General features: G+C 45.1%; 1 protein-coding gene across 1 annotated transcript in view; it reads left to right on the top strand.

Moving 5' to 3' along the window:
• Positions 1-26,537, top strand: part of CRIM1 (cysteine rich transmembrane BMP regulator 1) — a 973,879-nt gene that overhangs the window by 873,664 nt on the left and 73,678 nt on the right. The window contains exon 12 of the mRNA XM_069769103.1: positions 5,698-5,913. Coding sequence (XP_069625204.1) covers positions 5,698-5,913 — 216 coding nt within the window. The remainder of the gene's footprint in view (positions 1-5,697; positions 5,914-26,537) is intronic.

Below are 26,537 nucleotides of genomic sequence, written 5' to 3'. Positions count from 1 at the left end.
AGGGATTAATCGGACTGTGGCCGTCGCTGATTGGTTGCGGCAGCCATGACAGACAGCTGGCGAGACCAATCATCGACTTGGATTCCATGACAGACAGAGGCCGCGACCAATGAATATCCGTGACAGAAAGAAGGACAGACAGAAAGACGGAAGTGACCATTAGACAATTATATAGTAGATGACCTGCAGAGATATATTTCAGGGAATCTACTATATAATTGTCTAAGGGTCACTTCCGTCTGTCTGTCCTTCTGTCTGTCACGGATATTCATTGAACGTGGCCACTGTCTGTCATGGAAATCCAAGTCGCTGATTGGTCGTGGCAAAACGCCCACAACCATTGCCACGACCAATCAGTGACGGCCATAGTCTGGCAGCGCTGAGCGCTCACACAGGTTTAATGCCAGCATTAATGGACCGCAGTGTAACGCACTACGTTAACGCAGCTATTAACCCTGTGTGACCAACTTTTTACTATTACATAGTAACATAGTAACATAGTTAGTAAGGCCGAAAAAAGACATTTGTCCATCCAGTTCAGCCTATATTCCATCATAATAAATACCCAGATCTACGTCCTTCTACAGAACCTAATAATTGTATGATACAATATTGTTCTGCTCCAGGAAGACATCCAGGCCTCTCTTGAACCCCTCGACTGAGTTCGCCATCACCACCTCCTCAGGCAAGCAATTCCAGATTCTCACTGCCCTAACAGTAAAGAATCCTCTTCTATGTTGGTGGAAAAACCTTCTCTCCTCCAGACGCAAAGAATGCCCCCTTGTGCCCGTCACCTTCCTTGGTATAAACAGATCCTCAGCGAGATATTTGTATTGTCCCCTTATATACTTATACATGGTTATTAGATCGCCCCTCAGTCGTCTTTTTTCTAGACTAAATAATCCTAATTTCGCTAATCTATCTGGGTATTGTAGTTCTCCCATCCCCTTTATTAATTTTGTTGCCCTCCTTTGTACTCTCTCTAGTTCCATTATATCCTTCCTGAGCACCGGTGCCCAAAACTGGACACAGTACTCCATGTGCGGTCTAACTAGGGATTTGTACAGAGGCAGTATAATGCTCTCATCATGTGTATCCAGACCTCTTTTAATGCACCCCATGATCCTGTTTGCCTTGGCAGCTGCTGCCTGGCACTGGCTGCTCCAGGTAAGTTTATCATTAACTAGGATCCCCAAGTCCTTCTCCCTGTCAGATTTACCCAGTGGTTTCCCGTTCAGTGTGTAATGGTGATATTGATTCCCTCTTCCCATGTGTATAACCTTACATTTATCATTGTTAAACCTCATCTGCCACCTTTCAGCCCAAGTTTCCAACTTATCCAGATCCATCTGTAGCAGAATACTATCTTCTCTTGTATTAACTGCTTTACATAGTTTTGTATCATCTGCAAATATCGATATTTTACTGTGTAAACCTTCTACCAGATCATTAATGAATATGTTGAAGAGAACAGGTCCCAATACTGACCCCTGCGGTACCCCACTGGTCACAGCGACCCAGTTAGAGACTATACCATTTATAACCACCCTCTGCTTTCTATCACTAAGCCAGTTACTAACCCATTTACACACATTTTCCCCCAGACCAAGCATTCTCATTTTGTGTACCAACCTCTTGTGCGGCACGGTATCAAACGCTTTGGAAAAATCGAGATATACCACGTCCAATGACTCACCGTGGTCCAGTCTATAGCTTACCTCTTCATAAAAACTGATTAGATTGGTTTGACAGGAGCGATTTCTCATAAACCCATGCTGATATGGAGTTAAACAGTTATTCTCATTGAGATAATCCAGAATAACATCCCTCAGAAACCCTTCAAATATTTTACCAACAATAGAGGTTAGACTTACTGGCCTATAATTTCCAGGTTCACTTTTAGAGCCCTTTTTGAATATTGGCACCACATTTGCTATGCGCCAGTCCTGCGGAACAGACCCTGTCGCTATAGAGTCACTAAAAATAAGAAATAATGGTTTATCTATTACATTACTTAGTTCTCTTAGTACTCGTGGGTGTATGCCATCCGGACCCGGAGATTTATCTATTTTAATCTTATTTAGCCGGTTTCGCACCTCTTCTTGGGTTAGATTGGTGACCCTTAATATAGGGTTTTCATTGTTTCTTGGGATTTCACCTAGCATTTCATTTTCCACCGTGAATACCGTGGAGAAGAAGGTGTTTAATATGTTAGCTTTTTCCTCGTCATCTACAACCATTCTTTCCTCACTATTTTTTAAGGGGCCTACATTTTCAGTTTTTATTCTTTTACTATTGATATAGTTGAAGAACAGTTTGGGATTAGTTTTACTCTCCTTAGCAATGTGCTTCTCTGTTTCCTTTTTGGCAGCTTTAATTAGTTTTTTAGATAAAGTATTTTTCTCCCTATAGTTTTTTAGAGCTTCAATGGTGCCATCCTGCTTTAGTAGTGCAAATGCTTTCTTTTTACTGTTAATTGCCTGTCTTACTTCTTTGTTTAGCCACATTGGGTTTTTCCTATTTCTAGTCCTTTTATTCCCACAAGGTATAAACCGCTTACACTGCCTATTTAGGATGTTCTTAAACATTTCCCATTTATTATCTGTATTCTCATTTCTGAGGATATTGTCCCAGTCTACCAGATTAAGGGCATCTCTAAGCTGTTCAAACTTTGCCTTCCTAAAGTTCAATGTTTTTGTGACTCCCTGACAAGTCCCCCTAGTGAAAGACAGGTGAAACTGCACAATATTGTGGTCGCTATTTCCTAAATGCCCAACCACCTGCAGATTTGTTATTCTGTCAGGTCTATTAGATAGTATTAGGTCTAAAAGTGCTGCTCCTCTGGTTGGATTCTGCACCAATTGTGAAAGATAATTTTTCTTGGTTATTAGTAGAAACCTGTTGCCTTTATGGGTTTCACAGGTTTCTGTTTCCCAGTTAATATCCGGGTAGTTAAAGTCCCCCATAACCAGGACCTCATTATGGGTTGCAGCTTCATCTATCTGCTTTAGAAGTAGACTTTCCATGCTTTCTGTTATATTTGGGGGTTTGTAACAGACCCCAATGAGAATTTTGTTACCATTTTTCCCTCCATGAATTTCAACCCATATGGACTCGACATCCTCATTCCCTTCGCTAATATCCTCCCTTAAAGTGGACTTTAGACAAGACTTTACATAGAGACAAACCCCTCCTCCTCTCCGATTTTTACGATCCTTTCTAAACAGACTGTAACCCTGTAAGTTAACTGCCCAGTCATAGCTTTCATCTAACCATGTCTCGGTTATTCCCACTATGTCAAAGTTACCTGTAGATATTTCTGCTTCTAGTTCTTCCATCTTGTTTGTCAGGCTTCTGGCGTTTGCGAGCATGCAGTTTGGAGGATTTTGTTTTGTTCCAATCTCCTCACTGTGGATTGTTTTAGAAATGTTCTTACCTCCCTTCTGAGTATGTTTTCCTGGGTCGTCTTTGTTCGAGTCTAATGTTTTTCTTCCCGTCCCCTCTTCTTCTAGTTTAACGCCCTCCTGATGAGTGTAGCGAGTCTTCTGGCGAATGTGTGTTTCCCAGGTTTGTTGAGGTGTAGTCCGTCTCTGGCGAGGAGTCCATCATACCAGTAATTCACACCGTGGTCCAGGAATCCAAATCCTTGTTGTCTGCACCATCGTCTTAGCCAGTTGTTTGCATCAAGGATCCTGTTCCATCTCCTGGTGCCATGCCCGTCTACTGGAAGGATAGAAGAAAAAACTACCTGTGCATCCAGTTCCTTTACTTTCTTCCCCAACTCTTCAAAGTCCTTGCAGATTGTCGGTAGGTCCTTCCTTGCCGTGTCATTGGTGCCAACATGTATCAGAAGAAATGGGTGGACGTCCTTGAAGCTGAAGAGCTTTGGTATCCTATCGGTCACATCCTTGATCATCGCACCTGGAAGGCAGCATACTTCTCTTGCAGTTATGTCCGGTCTGCAGATGGTTGCTTCGGTGCCTCTCAGTAGTGAGTCTCCCACCACCACCACTCTTCGTTGCTTCTTGGCTGTACTTTTTGCTGTCACTTGTTGCTGTGTGCCCTTTTCTTTTTTGCTTGCTGGTATTGCTTCATTCTTAGGTGTGCCATCTTCATCCTCTACAAAGATTTGATATCGGTTCTTCAGTTGTGTGGTTGGTGATTTCTCCATGGTCTTCTTGCTTCTTTTGGTCACATGCTTCCACTCATCTGCTTTTGGAGGTTCTCTGACACTTTTTGCACCTTCTGTGACCAGTAGAGATGCTTCTGTTCTGTCTAGAAAGTCTTCATTCTCTTTGATGAGTTTCAAAGTTGCTATTCTTTCTTCCAGACCCCGCACCTGTGTATGCAGCATCAATAGTTCAAAAGATCTAATGTTACAAATAATAATAATAATAAAAAAAAGGTTATTCTCACCTTCTGACGTCGCGCGCTGTCCTCGGCAGTGCAAGCGGTAGGTTCTGGTGCCAAGGATGCTATGCGAGAAGGACCTGCCATGACGTCACGGTCATGTGACCGCGACGTCATCACAGGTCCTGCGCTCATACCAACCCTGGGACCGGAAGCCGCTGCGTGCACCGTACACAGGCGCCAGGACTTCAAGGGGGTTTCGGAAGGTGAGTATATGTTTATTTTTTATTTTAAGTCTTTTTTAACCACGCATATAGTGCCCACATTGCTATATACTACGTAGGCTGTGTTACATACTGCTTGGGCTCTGTTATATACTACATATCTGTGCAATACACTACATGGCTATGTTATACAGTATACCGTCCTATGTGGCTGTGTTGTATACTACGTAGCTCTGCTATATACTACATATGCTGTATTACATACTTCGTAGCTCTGCTATATACTACGTACGCTGTGTTACATACTACGTAGCTATGTTATATACTACGTCGGTTGTGTTATATACTATGTCACTGTGCAATATAGTACGTAGCCTGTGCTATATACTACCTACATATTCTAGAATACCCGATACGTTAGAATCGGGCCACCATCTAGTAATATAATAACTGACAACCGGCATGGATTCATGAAGAATAAGCCATGTCTAACATGTTGGGTTTCTATAAGTGCAAATCTGGATGTTGGTAATGTGGCTGATGTGATTTATCAGGACTTTACAAAGGCCGAAAGCCTCATCACCAGAGAATCCAGTGAGTAACACCCCCTTATAAAAAAAAAAGTCTTAAAAGGGCTCATATCTCTAGCGGATTTAAGAAAAAATAAAAAATTGACCTGGTAACGTGCAATCTAAATTATGGTAAATAATGTATAATGTTACCATAGAGAACACACTATTAGACATTTATGTCATTATGTAATTTTTTTCTTTTATTCTGTTAGTTTTTTCATTTAATGCTCTATTTTCCCCACTATTGGGCTTGGATTTACCAGGTTTCACTTTTGTACTGGATAGAATAGAAGTGTCCTGTGTCAAATAGTAAGCAAAACCTAAAATAATTAACATGAAAACATATGAAGTTTTCAATTAGCCACCGAAATGTTAAAAAGGAAATGTTACATTTGGTGACTGCAAGTAGACGTATTGTAGCTAGTGAGGAATTCATACACAAAGTTTATTCGAAAGAGGCACAACAATGTGACAAGGTGTAAATGTTCTACGGTTCTACTATTAATTATTGTAACATTTTACTGATACTGTTTGCCCTTGTTCTGTTACAGATGACTCCACTGGGAAGAAGCCTGAGTCCACAGACCCGTCTATCTGCCATGCTCCTGGAGGGGAGTATTATATTGAAGGAGAGACGTGGAATATTGATTCCTGCACTCAGTGCACATGTCACAGTGGACGAGTTTTGTGTGAGACTGAAGTTTGTCCTCCTCTTCTTTGTCAAAACCCAACTCGTACTCAAGACTCTTGTTGTCCTCATTGCCCAGGTACGGCACAGTTCTGTATATGCGCACTTGTATTGAAGTATTTTTATCTACTAGGTATATATGATGCTTTAGTAGTCAGCTTGTTTCCATTTTCAGTATTCAACAATGTCTTGGCATATGACGTCCAGCCTTTGTACACAGTGAAGACTAGACGATGGATGGTATCATATAATTCTGCAATTATGGAGACTGATTGCTTAATTGCAGAGTTTCAGGAGTTTTGAGCAAAAAAAAAAGTTCTGTATATTTTTACAAGTGTAGGAGAAGAAAACATTCAGAGTAACCTGCATTACGCAGTGTTAGCTGCTAACAATGCAGTCTTATAACCTCCATTGGTGATATGGGTTTTCTGAACAGATTATGAACTGTTTGCTTGACCATCTACTAACAAATGATGCCTTTTTCAAGAGATAAGATATTAAAAAAGCGGAATAGCAATGCAAAATAGTCAACAAACTGCATACATTTTTGTGTAGATCTCTTACACCTTATCTGGATGCTGTATTTACTGTAGTAGCCTATGTCAAAATTGCTGCATCATTTACCAAGCCTTGCCTGATTGACAGTTCCTCAGTGTCCTCCTTGCTGCTGAGATCCCACACTGCTCAATACAAGCTGCAGTCTGGATAGGCGGAGACTGAGTGTACTTGGACTTATTTGACAATCTAAACCACTCTAGTTATTGTCAAGATTATACAGCTATTCTCAGATGGATTTTAAAGTACACTAGTCTCATCAGGGCTAAAGATGTAATTATTAAAGAGGCTTTCCATGCTTTGGACAAAAGTCTCCAGTCACATAATTGTAAATTTCAAAAACTCCAGAGACAAAAACCTAGGATGGACTGTGTCACGAGGTCCTTTTCCGATACCACACAATCAACAGAGCGAGGGAAGTGTGAACAATCCCAAGACCTTTATTATAGGCAAAATTAAAAGGTCCATAAACAATCCACCACACTGAAGATACAATAGTCCAGAACATGAATGCAGTTCAGTAACAGGAGAAAATGTCCAAGGAGATGAGAGTCCAATAATCCAGCAGACAGATGGTAAAAAATCCATACGCTTCCCTTTCTCTCTGAAGTGCTGTGTTCACACCATCCTCACCACACGGGATCTGACTTCCAGCTCCTGTCCTCCCCCGGCCCCCTCCTTATGTCCAGGGTAGTCAGACAGGTTGGGGCGGATTTCTGGCCTCCCAGACCTGACAAAGGTGCCTTGGGGATTAGGGCATTACAGAGGGTCATCAAGAGGCATAGATACAGTCAGGCTGCAGACAGTAAGTGAGCTAATTCAATCATCAGCCTTTTGGAAGGTAATTGAGACTCTAGACAATATGGGGAATAAACGGAATGATACAGGGCAACAAGAGAACACTATGCAAATCAGTAAAATATAAATATACACAAAATTATATCCACATAACATATCGCACCATCACAGGCTGAAACGTGTCTTATTGGATGTCCTTGTTGATTGAATAAAAGAACAAATTCAACATTACGTGTGTGCCAGGACTCTTTGAAAATTGCATTGATATTTCTCCACGAGCACCACCTTGACATACAGAGTGCCAATGCATTTTTGAATATATTAGGGTAGTCCCATAATGACTGCTGAATAGTGACTGCTGGTGTTAGCAAGCAGTCCTGTGACTGGATGTGTGAGACTTGCATACTTGCAGTCATATGCCAACTAGACTCATCTGGCCTCTATCAATTCACTCTTATTGAGAGAAGTCAAACACTTCTAGTTGGCATATCACCACAAATATTCAAGTCACACACATGAGGTCACGTGACTGCCCGCTCGCATCGGCAATACCGGATATCGGGACCGCTTGCCGTCCGTCACATAAAGTGACTGCAGACTTAAATCCCAAGTACAGACAACCCCTTTATTGTTTGCAGCTTTCATGTGAAATCTGATGACAGATTTGGTATAAAATGATTTTCCAATCTTAGTTTCAACAATTTATTTCAGAAAATATCATTAAACATGAATAACATAGATCAAGGATCCCCTCGCAGGGGTAAATATATGACGAATTTGATTTTCCAATCTTAGACATCTATGCTATGTCCAGCGGACCTTTATTCTCCAAAAAAACATTGGACGGCTGATTTTCCCAATTGAATAATGGAGAAGTTATTAACAAAGCTGAGTATTTCCACCGCTCTATTTATTTCAATGGGGAAAGCAGTAACTGATGGCCTTCAGTAACCCAGAAGTGGTAAGTAGTGATGAGCGAGCGTGCTCGGATAAGGTGTTATCCATGCTCGTGTGCTATCCGAGAGTCTTTGGCATGCTCGAATACTACGTTTGAGTCCCCGTGGTTGTTAGACAGCCTCAATACATGCAGGGATTGCCTAACAAATAAGAAATCCTTCATGTGTTGTGGCTGTCGAGCAGCTGTAGGGAGTCGAACATAGTGTTTGAGCAAGAAATCAGTTAGCACTCGAGTATGGATAACACCTTATCCGAGCACGTTCGCTCATCACTAGTGGTAAGGTATTCGGTATTCCATAAATAACCCCCTTTATGGGGTCCTTGATTGGCAATGCCATGTGCAAAAGGAGTTAGGGACCACTTTACGTCTAGAAGAGAATTGCTGATGTACATGCCTTGTCTTTTTCTCCATTGGTGAATTCATCCATTTTTTTAATCTTAAAGAAATGTGCATTTTTTTGTCGAACCCTTCATCTTAGATGACAGCATCCACCAATAATTGACAGGTACATCCCAAGCAATCAACACTATTGCTGCTTAGATGCAGAATTGATTTTGATGATATATTACATTCTAGTATTGCTGCGATGGACAAAACCTTTCAGTCATGCCAGGAATATGCAGTCATTGTGAGTTACACATGCGTCACAATCACTTCAGGGTAGAATAGCTGCCATAATGAATTTACTAAATTGCAGGAGGTATAAGTAATGGAAATACGTATAATTTCCCTCAGCGGAACCTCAATCACAAAGTGAATTGCTTGTGTGACTGAATGACGGATGAATACAGGTGCGGCTCCTACCCGGCCGCATAATTGCACAACAAGGGAACAGAGATTTACCTGTGCATTGGGGCCTCTGCAGATACTGTATGAATTATAGTAATATTGCTTGTTGGTAATTTACCACCTAGGGGTTTATAAGCTGAAGATGGAAAACCATATCAGATGCTGTCTTTAAAAAAAAAAATTGCCAAAAAAAACATATTTACAATTGAAAAGTGATTAACAGTTTTCAAAATAACCCACAGTGGCACAAGTGGGATAGAACAAGCAAGAACTGAGGACTCTTAGGAATAAGTGGAAGAAAATTAAATGAATTCAACTTCAGCGTATGCAAGATTACAGTGCTCCAGCGAGTATTACGTTACACATTAGGAATCTTCAGGCTGTACACAGCATATTATTTAGCAAATCTACTATATAATTGTCTAAGGTTCACTTCCGTCTTTCTGTCTGTCTGTCACGGAAATCACAAGTCGCTGATTGGTGGCGGCAAAACAGCCACGACGAATCAGCGACGGGCACAGTCCGGCAGGAAAATAGCCGCTCCTTACTCCCCGCAGTCAGTGCCCGGTGCTCGCTCCATACTGCCCTCCAGTCAGCGCTCACACAGGGTTAATGGCAGCATTAACGGACCGCGTTATGCCGCGGTGTAACGCACTCCGTTAACGCTGCTATTAACCCTGTGTGACCAACTTTTTACTAATGATGCTGCCTATGCAGCATCAATAGTAAAATATCTAATGTTAAAAATAATTTAAAAAATCATTATATACTCACCCTCCGTCAGCCCCTCGGATCCAGCCGAGGCCTTTCCCGCTCCACGCAACGCTCCGGTGACTGGTCCATTCATTGCGGTCTCGTGAGATGATGACGTAGCCGGCGCGACCAATCAGTGACATTGCCGTGGGATTTAAATCACGCTTCGCTGATTGGTCGCACCCAGCCGTAGCGTCCAATCAGCGACATTGGCACAGGATTTAAATCCCGCAGCAATGACCAATCAGCGATGGGCACAGTCCGGCGGCAAAATGGCCGCTCCATACTCCCCTCCAGTCAGCGCTCACACAGGGTTAATGGCAGCATTAACAGACCGCGTTATGCCGTGGTGTAATGCACTCCGTTAACCCTGCTATTAACCCTGTGTGACCAACGTTTTACTATTGATGCTGCGTATGCAGCATCAATAGTAAAAAGATCTCATGTTAAAAATAATAAAAAAAATAAAAAATCATTATATACTCACCCTCCGTCGGCCCCCCGGATCCAGCCAAGGCCTTTCCCGCTCCACGCCTCGCTCCGGTGACCGGTCCATGCATTGCGGTCATCATTACGTCATCTCGCGAGACCGCAATGCACTCTTGGGACCGAAGCGTCGCGAGGAGCATCGGTAAATGCCTCGGCTGGATCCGGGGGGCCAACGGACGGTGAGTATATAACTATTTTTTATTTTAATTCTTTTTTAACAGGGATATGGTGCCCACATTGCTATATACTATGTGGGCTGTGTTATATACTGCGTGGGCTGTGTTATATAGTACATCTCTGTGCTATACACTATGTGGGCTGTGCTATATACTATGTGGCTGTGGTATATATTAAGTAGCTGGGCAATATACTACATTGCGTGCTCTATACTACGTGGCCTGTGTTATATACTACTTCTCTGTGCTATATACTACGTGGCTGTGTTATATATTACGTGGCTGTGCAATATACTACGTGGCTGTGCAATATACTACGTGGCTGAGCAATATACTACGTGGCTGGGCAGTATACTACGTGGCTGGGCAATATACTACGTGGCTAAGCAATATACATACGTGGCTGGGCAATATACTACGTGGCTGGGCAATTACTACGTGGCTGTGCTATATACTACGTGGCTGGGCAATATACTACATGGACTGTGCTATATACTACGTGGCTGTGCTATATACTACGTGGGCTGTGTTATGTACTACGTGGGCTGTGTTATATACTGCGTGGGCCGTGTTATATGCTGTGTGGGCTGTGTTATATACTAGGTCTCTGCTATATACTACGTGGCTGTGCTATATACTACATGGGCTGTGCTATATACTACATGGCTGTGCTATATATTACGTGGCTGTGTTTTATACTACATGGGCTGTGTTATATGCTACTTGGCTGTGCTATATTTCTCTGCTGTATCTGTGCATCATGAATCGTGGTATGTGTTAGAGAGGGGGGCCCACTGAGACTCTTTTGCCCGGGGCCCTCAAAGACCTGGAGCCGGCCCTGGCTTCACTGATTGGTCACGCCCAGCCGCGAACAATCAGCAACAGGTGCAGTCTGCCCGCGAATTGGTGCGGAATTTGAACCACGCTTCGCTAATTGGTCACGCCCGGCCGAATCCTGTGTATAAATTGCATTATTCTGAAAACTTCATAAATAAACTACATACATATTCTAGAATACCCGATGCGTTAGAATCAGGCCACCATCTAGTATCAAATCCACTTTTTACACAATTTACACCATAGCGAAGTACTGAAGCCTAGCACCAAATATTATTGAATCAATCTGTATTTTAGAAATCTTAAAAGGGATGTCTAGGCTTGGGACAAAAAGTATGCAGTCACTGCAGGAAATCAGCTGTAGCTGGGCGCTCACTTCTTAAAGGGAACCTGTCAGCAGATTCACCTGTCACCGCCTTTCAGGGCTGTGTAAAGCGCCATGGAATAAATGGCGCTATAAAAATGTATAATAATAATAATAATAATCTACATCATTCTATAATGCTGCAGATAAGCCCCCGGTCCGACCTGCAAGTGAAGAAAGATAAGTTTTATTATACTCACCCTGGGGGCGGTCCAGTCCGATGGGTGTCGCAGGTCTGGGTTCGGCGCCTCCTATCTTCTTGCAACGCCGCCCTCCTGCTTCTTCCTCACTCCCCGGCATCGGCGCTCCTGCACAGGCATACTTATCTGCCCTGTTGAATGCAGAGTAAAGTACTACAGTGCGCAGGCGCCAGGAAAGGTCAGAGAGGCCCATCGCCTGCACACTGCAGTACTTTACTCTGCATTCAACAGGGTAGATAAGTATGCCTGTGCAGGAGCGCCGATGCCGGGGAGCGAGGAAGAAGCAGGAGGGCGGTGTTGCAAGAAGATGGGAGGCGCCGAACCCAGACCTGCAACACCTATCGGACCAGAAACCACAGGACCGCCCCCCCCTCCCTCCCCCGGGGTGAGACATGCAGCCTTGGGGAATCAAATATTTTATTCGAGCACGCCGAAGTCACTCAGTTAACACCGGAGCATGGATTACATCTTATCCAAGCACATTTGCTTATCACTGTTAGCTGTCAATCACTTATTGAGAAAAAGTATTTTCTGAATATGCAAATATTTTTTTTAACCCCTTCCCGACCTTTGACGCCACGTAGGTGTCATGAAAGTCGGTGCCAATCCGACCCATGACGCCTATGTGGCGTCATGGAAAGATCGCGTCCCTGCAGATCGGGTGAAAGGGTTAACTCCCATTTCACCCGATCTGCAGGGACAGGGGGAGTGGTAGTTTAGCCCAGGGGGGGTGGCTTCACCCCCCCGTGGCTACGATCGCTCTGATTGGCTGTTGAAAGTGAAACTGCCAATCAGAGCGATTTGTAATATTTCACCTATTATAACGGGTGATATATTACAATCCAGCCATGGCCGATGCTGCAATATCATCAGCCATGGCTGGAAACACTAATGTGCCCCCACCCCACCCCACCGATCGCCCCCCCAGCCCCCCGATCTATCGGGTACACTGCTCCGGCTCCCCTCCGTCCTGTGCGCCGCTCCCCCCGTGCTCTTGTCCGCTCCCCCGTGCTCCAATCACCCTCCCCCGTGCTCCAACCACCCCCCCTGCACTCCGATCCACCCCCCCCTGCAGTCCGATCCACCCCCCCTGCAGTCCGATCCACCCCCCGATGCTCCAATGCACCCCCCCGTGCTCCGTTCCATCCCTCCCGCGCTCCGATCCACCCCCCCATGCTCCGATCCCCCCCCGTGCTCCCCCCCACCCCATCATACTTACCGATCCTGCCGGGGTCCGTCCGTCTTCTCCCTGGGCGCCGCCATCTTCCAAAATGGCGGGCGCATGCGCAGTGCGCCCGCCAAATCTGCCGGCCGGCAGATTCGTTCCAAAGTGCATTTTGATCACTGAGATAGATTATATCTCAGTGATCAAAATAAAAAAAATAATAAATGACCCCCCCCCCTTTGTCACCCCCATAGGTAGGGACAATAAAAAACTAAAGAATTTTTTTTTTCCACTAATGTTAAAATAGGGGTAGGGGTAGGGTTAGGGCTAGGGTTAGGGCTAGGGTTAGGGCTAGGGTTAGGGGTAGGGTTAGGGCTAGGGCTAGGGTTAGGGCTAGGGTTAGGGTTTTGGTATGTGCACACGTATTCTGGTCCTCTGCGGATTTTTCCGCTGCGGATTTGATAAATCCGCAGTGCTAAACCGCTGCGGATTTATGGCGGATTTACCGCGTTTTTTCTGCGCATTTCACTGCGGTTTTACAACTGCGATTTTCTATTTGAGCAGTTGTAAAACCGCTGCGGAATCCGCAGAAAGAAGTGACATGCTGCGGAATGTAAACCGCTGCGTTTCCGTGCAGTTTTTCCGCAACATGTTTACAGCGATTTTTGTTTCCCATAGGTTTCCATTGAACTGTAAACTCATGGGAAACTGCTGCGGATCCGCAGCGTTTTCTGCAGCGTGTGCACATACCTTTAGAATTAGGCTATGTGCACACGGTGCGGATTTGGCTGCGGATCCGCAGCAGTGTTCCATCAGGTTTACAGTACCATGGAAAACCAAATCCGCTGTGCCCATGGTGCGGAAAATACCGCGCGGAAACGCTGCGTTGTATTTTCCGCAGCATGTCAATTCTTTGTGCGGATTCCGCAGCGTTTTACACCTGTTCCTCAATAGGAATCCGCAGGTGAAATCCGCACAAAAAACACTGGAAATCCGTGGAAAATCCGCAGGTAAAACGCAGTGCCTTTTACCCGCGGATTTTTCAAAAATGATGCTGAAAAATCTCACACGAATCCGCAACGTGGGCACATAGCCTTAGGGTTAGGGTTGGAATTAGGGTTGTGGTTAGGGTTGTGATTAGGGTTATGGCTACATTTGGGATTAGGGTTAGGGGTGTGGGGGGGTTAGTGTTGGAGGTAGAATTGAGGGGTTTCCACTGTTTAGGTACATCAGGGGTCTCCAAACGCAACATGGCGCCACCATTGATTCCAGCCAATCTCGTATTCAAAACGTCAAATGGTGCTCCCTCAATTCCGAGCCCTGACGTGTGCCCAAACAGTGGTTTACCCCCACATATGGGGTACCAGCATACCCAGGATAAACTGCGCAACAATTACTGGGGTCCAATTTCTCCTGTTACCCTTGTGAAAATAAAAAAATGCTTGCTAAAACATCATTTTTGAGGAAAGAAAAATGATTTTTTATTTTCACGGCTCTGCGTTGTAAACGTCTGTGAAGCACTTGGGGGTTCAAAGTGCTCACCACATATCTAGATAAGTTCCTTGGGGGGTCTAGTTTCTAAAATGGGGTCACTTGAGGGGGGTTTCTACTGTTTAGGCACACCAGGGGCTCTGCAAACGCAACGTGACGCCCGCAGACCATTTCATCAAAGTCTGCATTTCAAAAGTCACTACTTCCCTTCCGAGCCCCGGCATGTGCCCAAACAGTGGTTTACCTCCACACATGGGGTATCAGCGTACTCAGGAGAAACTGGACAACAACTTTTGGAGTCCAATTTCTCCTGTAAACCTTGGGAAAATAAAAAATTCTGGGCTAAATAATTATTTTTGAGGAAAGAAAACGTATTTATTATTTTCACGGTTCTGCATTATAAACTTCTATGAAGCACTTGGGGGTTCAAAGTGCTCACCACACATCTAGATAAGTTCCTTTCGGGGTCTAGTTTCCAAAATGGGGTCATTTCTGGGGGATCTCCAATGTTTAGGCACACAGGGGCTCTCCAAACGTGACATGGTGTCCGCTAATGATTGGAGCTAATTTTCCATTTAAAAAGCCAAATGGCGTGCCTTCCCTTCCGAGCCCTGCCGTGCGCCCAAACAGTGGTTTACCCCCACATATGGGGTATCAGCGTACTCAGGACAAACTGGACAACAACATTTGGGGTCCAATTTCTCCTATTACCCTTGGCAAAATAGGAAATTCCAGGCTAAAAAATCATTTTTGAGGAAAGAAAAATTATTTTTTATTTTCATGGTTCTGCGTTATAAACTTCTGTGAAGCACCTGGGGCTTTAAAGTGCTCAATATGCATCTAGATAAGTTCCTTGGGGGGTCTAGTTTCCAAAATGGGGTCACTTGTGGGGAAGCTCCAATGTTTAGGCACACAGGTTCTCTCCAAACGCGACATGGTGTCCGCTAACAATTGGAGCTAATTTTCCATTCAAAAAGTCAAATGGCGCGCCTTCCCTTCCGAGCCCTGCCGAGTGCCCAAACAGTGGTTTACCCCCACATATGAGGTATCGTCGTACTCGGGAGAAATTGCCAAACATATTTTAGGATCCATTTTATCCTGTTGCCCATGTGAAAATTAAAAAATTGAGGCTAAAAGAATTTTTTTGTGAAAAAAAAGTACTTTTTCATTTTTACGGATCAATTTGTGAAGCACCTGGGGGTTCAAAGTGCTCACTATGCATCTAGATAAGTTCCTTGGGGCGTCTAGTTTCCAAAATGGGGTCACTTGTGGGGGAGCTCCAATTTTTAGGCACACGGGGGCTCTCCAAACGTGACATGGTGTCCGCTAAAGAGTGGAGCCAATTTTTCATTCAAAAAGTCAAATGGCGCTCCTTCCCTTCCAAGCCCTGCCGTGCGCCCAAACAGTGGTTTACCCCCACATATGAGGTATCAGCGTACCCAGGGCAAATTGGACAACAACTTTCGTGGTTCAGTTTCTCCTTTTACCATTGGGAAAATAAAAAAATTGTTGCTAAAATATAATTTTCGCCAAATTTCCGTTTTTATCACAAATAAACGCAGAATTTATTGACCTAAATTTACCACTAACATGAAGCCCAATATGTCACGAAAAAACAATCTCAGAACCGCTAGGATCCGTTGAAGCGTTCCTGAGTTATTACCTCATAAAGGGACACTGGTCAGAATTGCAAAAAACGGCAAGGTCTTTAAGGTCAAAATAGGCTGGGTCATGAAGGGGTTAATATGTGTTTCTCTTATCTTAGAATAGCCAGGCATGTATTTGGCCAGCATAAAAGTAATTTTCCAACACCGGACTTTTCTTTCAGTAAATGTAAAGGTATGACACAAAGGACTCGTATCGACATTCTCTGATCAGATTTATTGTTTTTTATAGAGAAGCATCAACAAGGTTTCAGCTGCAGAGTTACATTTTCCCTGGGGTCAATAAATCACTGCACTCACCTTGACACATGTCAGCAGCTGGGTAGTGGCATTGCATACCTGCAGTTCATTTTCTGGCCTTGATCAGACCAATCGTCCTCCTTGTCTGATATTTTAGAGGTCAGAGTAACTGAAGCAATGATTTATTGCTGTGAATATGACTGACGGGAGTCATTCTGAACATTGCGTGCAGGTGCTTTGCATTTGTGGATCCTCCCTATGGGGACTGAAAGATAAGGCTACAATATCTCAGGCATCTTAACCATTGATTGCGGCTTGACTTTTTCCACTGCCTTTGATAACGCACACTAGAAAATAATTGAACACAGATTGAAATGCTATTTCCGTAAATGAAATGAGATGGTCTCTCGTCTGAATTAGAAATGAAGAATTATGACTAAAAATGCAAATTATTTTTCATATTGTAAGTGGGATTTAACTCTAAACCCTGAGTACATGGCAGTTCTTATTTGACTTTGTCGTGGATTAGATTGCAAACTCCAGCAACCAGCCTAGCCCTGACCTTATAAACATATTTATTTTACAATCTATAGCGCCATTCATTCCACAGCACTTTACAGACATCATCACTGTCCCTATTGGGGCTCACAATCTACATTCCTTATCTGTATGTCTTTGCAGTGTGGGAGGAAGCCGGAGAACCCGGTGGAAACCCACACAAACACGGGGCCAACATAAACACTCCTTGCAGATGTTGTCTTTGGTGAGATTGGGACCCAGGACCCCAGTGCTGCAAGGCTGCAGTGCTAACCACTGAGCCACCGTGTAGCATATCCTCAAAGATAGCAAAAAGGGAACAGCAGTATATACCTGCCCAGGTCTCAGAACTAATGCAGCAAACCCATGTAGTAAAGATAGCGACAACACAGGTGTAACACCCCTTTAGGGCTACCACGGTACACTGGGTTTTATGGGGGGTCTCACCTCTCCAGGGCGCAGTGCCTCCACCCGAATCTTGATTGGAGTTCTCTCTCTGGGACTGCAGAAGGGCTATTATCTTCTGCCAGGGGCTGATTCGGGAAACCCCTGCCACTCTCAGTACACACTCACAGGGATCAGGAGTAAAACAGTTTAACAGGTTTATTGCTATGCAGCATAAATTAGATGGATTTAAAAGAATAACATGAAATACAAATAACTGTGCTCTGTCAAGGTCATATACACATCTCACTCTAATTCTACTTCAACCCTGCAAGTATAACGTAGTAGGGTTTTTTGTTTGTTTCTTCTAGTTTAACTCAGTCCAAACGTTGGGGCCCAGTTGCCGCAGATGCAGGCGCGCAAATTAAAACAGTTGGTGCACTTAGACGAATATAACTGGCAATAGTCTGAGCTGTAATGTACTCACTGTAAATAACGCTGGTAGGACCACAAGTCTCAGAAAGTCACTCACGGTACGTCTCTAACGGTCGGATGGTTCTCTGGACACCAGCTGGGGGCGGACGGATTCAGTCCTTTATACGGTGGGAGTGCAGGCAGAAATCTCCAAGTTTTTGATGCAACTTGCTCCAGAGGGTAACACAAAGTCGCACTCTCTCCAGCAACACGAGTATATCCAGGAGGACAGCAACCCTGCAGCATGGGGCCAGGCAAGTCCCCCGTGCTCCGTCTCTCCCAACAAGATACCACGCTCCTTTCTTCCTGTGTATTCTTAGTTTCACTTTCTCCCCAGCTCCTGCCTCCAAGTCCCTCCTCCTCCAATCCAAGCTGTGTCATCTGACTCAAACAAGGATCCCTGGGAATTGTAGTCCAGGGGTCCTTGGGAATTGTAGTCCACTGCAGCTCAGAGGAAAATCTGCTAATGTCTGTAGGTCCTGGTATAACAGCAGCTGCAAAGCTCTTCTTAGTGTCTGTAAATCCCAGTATACCAGTAGCTGCCCTAACAGTTCCCAGTGCAGGTGTTACACTCTCCCCCTGGTGAGTCATTGAAAGTGTCCCATCACGACATGAGGACTCACCACCTGAAACATGAATGGGGGTTAAAGCATCCTGACTAACACCAAATTTACATGCACGCAAACCACCTCCTGGACACATAGGAGATACTGGGAAATAAGGCCAAACAGATTTTGAATTAAAGTGTATCAGCCGGGGGACCTCAGTGGTATGTCCCATTCTATCATAGGTCAGCATCATGGGTGGCCTAGTGTCCCGTTTGGGACGAGTGTGTACTGAGGGGGCCCCCTCCTCAGCTCCCGACTCTTGTCGGTCAAGAACGGGCTTCTCCAGGTGGATCTCTTCATTTAATAAATGTCCCTCTTCTGAACTCTCCCCCAATGGTGGGCAGAGCGCACTCGCCTCCTGACGAATGTCCTTTTTTTGTGCTTCCACGTCAGAAGTCTGGTTTTCAGGGCCCCCCCCCCCTATGGGGCATGGGTCCTCAGTCCACCTGTAGCTCCATTGACCTTCAGATCCCCATTCATCTCCAGACTCGCTGTCACTTCCTCCTGAAGCAACTCCAGGCTGGGGTGGTTGTTGACACATACGACTTCTCCTATTGCATGGAAGGTTTGTATGGCCTCCTTGGGTTGGCAATGGCGGTAACAGGATGTTTTTTCCCACAGGCAACAAATGGTGTCGATGATAGGTTTTGACAGCTCCACTCCCTTTCTCGGTCTTCACTCTGTAGGCCGGGACACCAGGCAGCTTCTCCATCACCACATAAGGGTCAGTACACCACCGATCAGCAAGCTTATGCTTCCCAGGAAGACCTAGAAGTTGGATAAGAACTCTATCTCCAGGCAGTAAAACTTGTTCCCGAACTCTACAGTCATAGCGAGTCTTATTGCGCTTCCCTGACCGACCAGAGGCCTGCTCTGCCAATCAGTACGCTTTTTCCAAATCTTCTTTTAGCTGGGACACATATTTTAAATAGGTCTTCCCATTAGAATTTTCAAAGGATGTCCCAAAACTAATATCCACTGGTATCCGAGCTTTTCTTCCAAACATGAGAAAATAGGGTGAGTATCCCGTTGACTCATTTGTGGTGCAATTGTAGGCATGAACCAACTGACTCACATGCCTGCTCCATTGTCCCTTCTTCCTGGGATCCAAAGTGCCTAACATGTTCAGAAGGGTACGGTTGAACCTCTCAGGTTGAGGGTCCCCTTGGGGGTGATACGGGGTGGTTCTGGATTTCTTGATCCCACAGATAGCGCATAGCTCCTTGATTAGTCTACTTTCTAAATCTCTTCCTTGATCGGTATGGATGCGGGCAGTCAGCCCATAATGCACGAAGAACTTTTCCCATAGTGTTTTTGCTACAGTAGTTGCCCTTTGATCTTTGGTGGGGTAGGCTTGGGCATATCGGGTGAAATGGTCAGTGACCACTAACACATTACTGACATTGCTTTCATCAGGCTCGATGGAGAGGAAATCAATGCACACTAGCTCAAGTGGGCCATCACTGGTAATGTTCACAAGGGGGGCTGTTCTCCAAGGCAAGGTTTTTCTCAACACACATCGGGAGCATGATTTGCAGTAGTCTTCAATATCCGCTTCCATCCGAGGCCAGTAAAATCGGTCAGCCACAAGACTCGTGGTCTTTTCGATGCCAAGATGTCCATGGTCATCATGCAGGGACTTCATGACCATCCTCCGGAATCGGGTGGGTAACACCAGCTGTCGGTGGACTCCTTCCTTCTGGCGCTTTGCCTCCCGGTATAGTAGTCCATTTCTTACTACCAGAGACTCTAGCTGCCGCGTCAGCAGGACAGATTCCTCTGTTTGTAATGCATTCTTTTCGGGCCTCCAGCCCCTCTTAACCCACCATCGGACCACCCCCACTGATCGATCCTCCTGCTGCGCCTTTTGGACTTGATTACGAGTCAGTTGAGGGAGAAAGTCTGGGGTTACATTTGTCACTTTGCAGTACAACAACGGGAGCGCTTCACTGGATACTCCTAGGAATTCAGCACAACCCTGCATAGGGAGAGCATTAGTTTGATGTCTATGGCACAAAGTCTTCACCTCTGGGGCAGGGACCTCTATCCATCCTCCTTCTTCTTCATTTAAGGGTTCCCTAGGCAGGCGAGAGAGTGTGTCTGCATCGATGTTACTGATCCCCGGTCGATATTTTAAGCTGAAATCGTACAAAGAGAGTGCGGCAAGCCACCGGTACCCGTGGCATCCAGTTTTGCCGTGGTTCTCACGTAGGTTAATGGATTGTTGTCGGTATGAACCACAAAGGGTACCCCATAGAGGTAGTCATGCAGCGTGTCCACTACAGCCCATTTCAAGGCCAGAAACTCCAGTTTGTGGGCTGGGTAGTTGCGTTCACTGGGAGTCAATCCTCGACTAATGTAGTAGACGGGACGCAGACAGCCTTCATGGTCTTGATAAAGAATCCCTCCTAGCCCGTCAAGAGAAGCATCTACATGTAACACATATGGTTTGCTGGGGTCTGCATAGGCCAACACTGGGGTTTGGGTCAAGCATGACTTCAATTTCTCGAATGCCTCATCGCATGCCGGTGTCCATCTATCCCCAAAAAGTTCGTTAACTTTGAAGTAGACCTTCTTTCCTGACCTTGAGGAATGGGCTGTCCTCCCGGAAGGGGGATACCCCTGAGTAAGGGCAGTTAATGGCTTTGCAATCCGAGAGTACTGGGGTACAAATCTTCGGTAGTATCCGCAAAATCCTAAAAAGGACCTAAGCTCCTTCAGTTTGGTGGGTTTTGGCCAGTTTACAACAGCCTCCACTTTGGCGGGGTCGGTGGAAATTCCTTCTCTGCTGACTATGTGCCCCACATATTTCACAGTCGTCTGGCAAATCCGGCACTTATCAAGGGACAACTTCAACCCAGCCTCCTTCAACCGATCCAGCACCTTGAACAACCGCTGGTTGTGTTCTTCCAGAGTCTTCCCAAAAACAATTAGATCATCGAGATAAACCAGGACCTCACGTAAGTGCATGTCCCCCACTACTTTGTCCATACATCTCTGAAAAGTGGCCGGAGCACCTGTCAGTCCTTGAGGCAGTCTCTGAAACTCGAAGAACCCAATGGGGCAGATAAAAGCAGTCTTCTCTTGATCTTCTTTTGACATGGGTATCTGATAGTAGCCACTCCGGAGATCTAACACAGAAAACCATTGGCTCCCTTGCAAGCAATCCAAAGCTTCATCGATTCTGGGCACAGTGTACTGGTCGGGGATCGTACGCTTATTCAAGGTTCGATAATCCACACACATCCGAATAGCTCAATTTTTCTTTCGAGCTATCACAATGGGGGAAGCATAAGGGCTACTAGATTCTATGATGACTCCTGTGTCTAACATACCGCGTAGATGCTGCATGACATCTTCGATATCTGCTGGAGCCAATCTTCGGGACCTCTCTTGAAAAGGCTTTTGATCCTCCAACCGAATGCGATGCTCCACTCCATGAGCGAGGCCCATGTCCCATTCACCTAGAGAAAAAACTGCACCTCGCATCATCAGGCCATCAATGACCAACCCCCTCTCTTCTCCTTTTAGCTCGCTTCCTTCAAAACAAGGGTCAAAGCTTTCAGGCCGTAGTTCCCTCTTCTCCTCCTCCGTTCTCACATAGGCCTCCAGGCAGACTGGGTGGATGGATAGGGTCTGCGAGTAATTTTCTCCCCCAACTTCCCGACACCACTGAGCTAACGTACGGAAGATGTTGGCATTTGTTCCCACTATGACAGGTGTTTGTCTCTCATCTGCCTCGGCCTCTGGGCAGATTAACGCTATGATGGGTATCTCTTTATCCACTCCAACAACAGTCTCTGAGAATCGTAGCGTCACGGACACGTATCCTCTGTAGGGGTAGCTGTGCTCACTCAGTCCCCACACCACGAGTCCAGACAACGGTTTCAGAGGCACTTTGGATAAATATCTCTTATACCATCCTTCAAAGATGATAGATACTTGAGACCCGCTATCCAGTAATACTGTGCAAGGTTGACCATTGATATATGCGGGGACATGTGGGGATGGTCCCACTAAACCTTCAGGCAGGGTTTTCGATGATGCACTATTAGATGGGGCGGTAGAGTAGGTCCTAGTTGCTGATGGGGGCTCAGTATGGGGTTCTACTGGCCCCCTTTCCCGTTTCCCGACTGCCTCTGAGGGTGATGGGGAAGCTGTGAAGAGTTCTTTGAGCTCCACCTCTTTGGACACTGACGAGCTATATGGCCTGGACTCCCACAGACGAAGCACCCTTCTGGTTTCCTACTCTCCACTCTACCGAGATCTTCTTTCTCTCTTCCTGAAACCAGTGTTTTCTGCTCGGCTACCTCCGCAACACTTTGAAGTCGCTGTATTGTCTTGGCCTGAGCACTTAACAGTTGTGTAATCTGCTCCCCCTGTTTCTCGATGACTTTCAACAGTTCTATGTGTCGGCATTCGGCTTCTGGCTTCAAGGCAACAGTAGTCACCCGAGGGGATGCCTTCTCTCTTGCGGCCAAAATAACCTCCTCCTTCCGAACTTCCTTAAGCAACTCATGAAAAGATCCAGGAATCTTCTCTCTATCACAAGACCTCATCCGCTGCGCAATTGGATCATGAGTGAGAGCTCCTCTGAGTACTTGTTCCAGGCGACACTGATCAACTTCTTGAGGGCTGATGCCACCTTTAGCTACTATTCTATGAACCAGCTTATCTAGTCGGTATAAATAGTCGGACATCTTCTCATCTGGCTGTTGGTAGGTGGTACGGAGTTTAAAGAGTAGATCAGTAGCATCTTCAGGGGATCCAAAAGCATCTTCTAAAGCATTCATATAATCTTGATAAGTTGCCAGAAGCTTGCTCCGCCAAGCAGCCTGCACTACCTCCATAGCAGTACCCTTCAAGCTCTCTACTATTCTCTGCCTCTTTACAGCATCAGTGCACTGCCACTCTTCTAGGCACTGTAAAGTGACATCCCTCCAAGTATCATATCCTTCTTCTCCAGTAGGGGTGGGGAGGGCACCCGAGAAAATTCTTATACGACGGTAGTTCCCTTCTGGCTGCATCTTGGCAAACTGACTGACTAACTTTTCCATAGCTGTCATAAGCACATCAGCAGGGGCCGCTGTCTCTTCAGGACGGAATCTAGGTGGAGTAGAAGGTGGAGATATACTAGTCTTTCTAGGCTGAGTGGTTGATTCCTGTTGCCGGGTCTCAACTTCGGACTCAGTAGGCCAAGTGATCTGCCATTGTCGACCATACTCTGAAGACACAACTACCATAGAGGGGAAGTATTCTTTCCTCAAGATCTGCCCGGTTGAAATCAGGGCTGTGGGTAACTGTCCCCCCTTTTCCTTCCGGCGATCAACCACTTTAGGGTGGGCAAGTTCAGTGAGTCGGTTAACTATTTCCAGTATCTCTTCATCAGACGCATCACAGAGCTCACCACTCACTGCAAAGCTTTGTTTGGCGGGAACATCCATCTCTTCACACCATAAATACACTTCTTGTTCTGTTAAAGTCTCCATAGTAAATACTCCTGTGTTAGTTCTAGATCTCAACAGTGCCTCCACTGTAACACCCCTTTAGGGCTACCACGGTACACTGGGTGTTATGGGGGGTCTCACCTCTCCAGGGCGCAGTGCCTCCACCCGAATCTTGATTGGAGTTCTCTCTCTGGGACTGCAGAAGGGCTATTATCTTCTGCCAGGGGCTGATTCGGGAAACCCCTGCCACTCTCAGTACACACTCACAGGGATCAGGAGTAAAACAGTTTAACAGGTTTATTGCTATGCAGCATAAATTAGATGGATTTAAAAGAATAACATGAAATACAAATAACTGTGCTCTGTCAAGGTCATATACACATCTCACTCTAATTCTACTTCAACCCTGCAAGTATAACGTAGTAGGGTTTTTTGTTTGTTTCTTCTAGTTTAACTCAGTCCAAACGTTGGGGCCCAGTTGCCGCGGATGCAGGCGCGCAAATTAAAACAGTTGGTGCACTTAGACGAATATAACTGGCAATAGTCTGAGCTGTAATGTACTCACTGTAAATAACGCTGGTAGGACCACAAGTCTCAGAAAGTCACTCACGGCACGTCTCTAACGGTCGGATGGTTCTCTGGACACCAGCTGGGGGCGGCCGGATTCAGTCCTTTATACGGTGGGAGTGCAGGCAGAAATCTCCAAGTTTTTGATGCAACTTGCTCCAGAGGGTAACACAAAGTCGCACTCTCTCCAGCAACACGAGTATATCCGGGAGGACAGCAACCCTGCAGCATGGGGCCAGGCAAGTCCCCCGTGCTCCGTCTCTCCCAACAAGATACCACGCTCCTTTCTTCCTGTGTATTCTTAGTTTCACTTTCTCCCCAGCTCCTGCCTCCAAGTCCCTCCTCCTCCAATCCAAGCTGTGTCATCTGACTCAAACAAGGATCCCTGGGAATTGTAGTCCAGGGGTCCTTGGGAATTGTAGTCCACTGCAGCTCAGAGGAAAATCTGCTAATGTCTGTAGGTACTGGTATAACAGCAGCTGCAAAGCTCTTCTTAGTGTCTGTAAATCCCAGTATACCAGTAGCTGCCCTAACAGTTCCCAGTGCAGGTGTTACACAGGTATAGGGCGCTGATCACACACAGGTAACGCACAGTGTCTGGCTTACAGCATAGTAGTGACGCTCATACTATTAGATATGGTGGGCTGCCCACCACTATATAAGTGCATCCCATGAGAACAGACACCCTAGTTTACAAGCCCAAAATGCTGGGCCTGGCTGTACCCTGAAAAATGATGTGAAAAAGGACCTGGGCAGGTATATACTGCTGCCCTTTTTTGCTGTGTTAGTTTTTGAAGGATTTTTTTTTACTGTACATCGCCTGTGTTTGATCCTCGTCCTATACAAGCCGCTTTTGTGCAATTTAATTAAAAAGAATCACCCCCACCATGAATTGGTAGATTATGAGTGGTTGTCTCACCAGTATTTTGCACCTGTGTTGCCGCTATCTTTACTATTTTGGTTTGCTGCATCTCCTGAGAGTTCTGAGACAGGGGCAGATACATACTGCTGCCCTTTTTTGCAGTGTTATTTCTTGAATTTTTGGAGGATTTGTTTATTCCTCTTTTTGTGGCTTGGCATTTAATATCATCAAAGATAACAAGAAAATAATGTTCCCACTTTTGCCCAGAGAGATTCTAAATTCTGTGAAGGTTGACTCACTCCACTAATTTGTGTGGGGGAAGAATTTTCAAGGGATTTGTAGCTACTTTATTTTGCTTACTAGGGCCTCATAGCTTATTTGTAGCTGCCTTTGATTGAATACAAGCCCTCTGAAGAGTCACTAAAAACTAAGACGATCTCACACCAGGGATCATTTTTGCATAAATCCTCGATTCTGCATCTTCTAATGGCCTAATTCTCCCCACCTGCCTATGAAATCCACTTTAGCGTTGAGCTTCTGGTGTAAATTATAGTAAATTTCTTGGACCAGATGTGGCACCACCATCCCATTCTGAGTTTTACATACCTTACAGTGCGAAAGTCTAGGGAAAATAGGCAAAAAGTAGCACATTTTTCCGACTTTTTGATTCCACAATTATGGTGATTGGGTCCTCATAAATTTCCCGTTTGTTCTTGTTTGAGGGATCAGTGCTTAATGCCTATGAGGGAGTTGGGAAGCAGATCGTTTGGCCGACAGCTACTTAATGTGTATCAGGGCCTTTAGGATAGACCATTAATGAAAAATCAGACTTTTTCTGGCACGAAGAACTGTTTACCATAGGGATATAGTCTGATATCTCTGTACATAATTAAATAAAAAATGGACTGTGATTTGAGCTATGAAAATAAAATGTGCGTCATGATTACAGGTCTGTCTCATTGTGTAGCCCAGGGCTTTGTGATGTTGCCAAACTATTTGCAAGCTGACACACGTATGGAATAGACAAGAGCCTTGACTTACATCTCACTTATAAAACAATGGAATTTAGAAGGACAAAGCTATTTTCCGAGCGTTTGGTACATGGACAGTTTAGGGATGACATGACTCCAAGTGTCAGTGGAAATAGTTTTGTATTTAGGTCTTTGCTTTCTTTAGAAGCTTTTTTTTAAAGTAACCCTTTAAATTGGTAAATATATGTATTCTGACTACGTATCGTACGTCCTCCTGAAAACAATTCTCAATAGATGTGTGACTAATGTTTTTCAGATTCTGATCATTGTGGAAAATGAGTACGTTGCATTCATTTATGTGATTATTAAGCAGA

Source organism: Ranitomeya imitator, chromosome 5 (assembly GCF_032444005.1).
Source record: "Ranitomeya imitator isolate aRanImi1 chromosome 5, aRanImi1.pri, whole genome shotgun sequence".
In the NCBI taxonomy this organism is placed as follows: Eukaryota; Metazoa; Chordata; class Amphibia; order Anura; family Dendrobatidae; genus Ranitomeya; species Ranitomeya imitator.
Note: the sequence above shows the minus strand (reverse complement) of the source record. Positions and strands in the feature narration are given on the sequence as shown.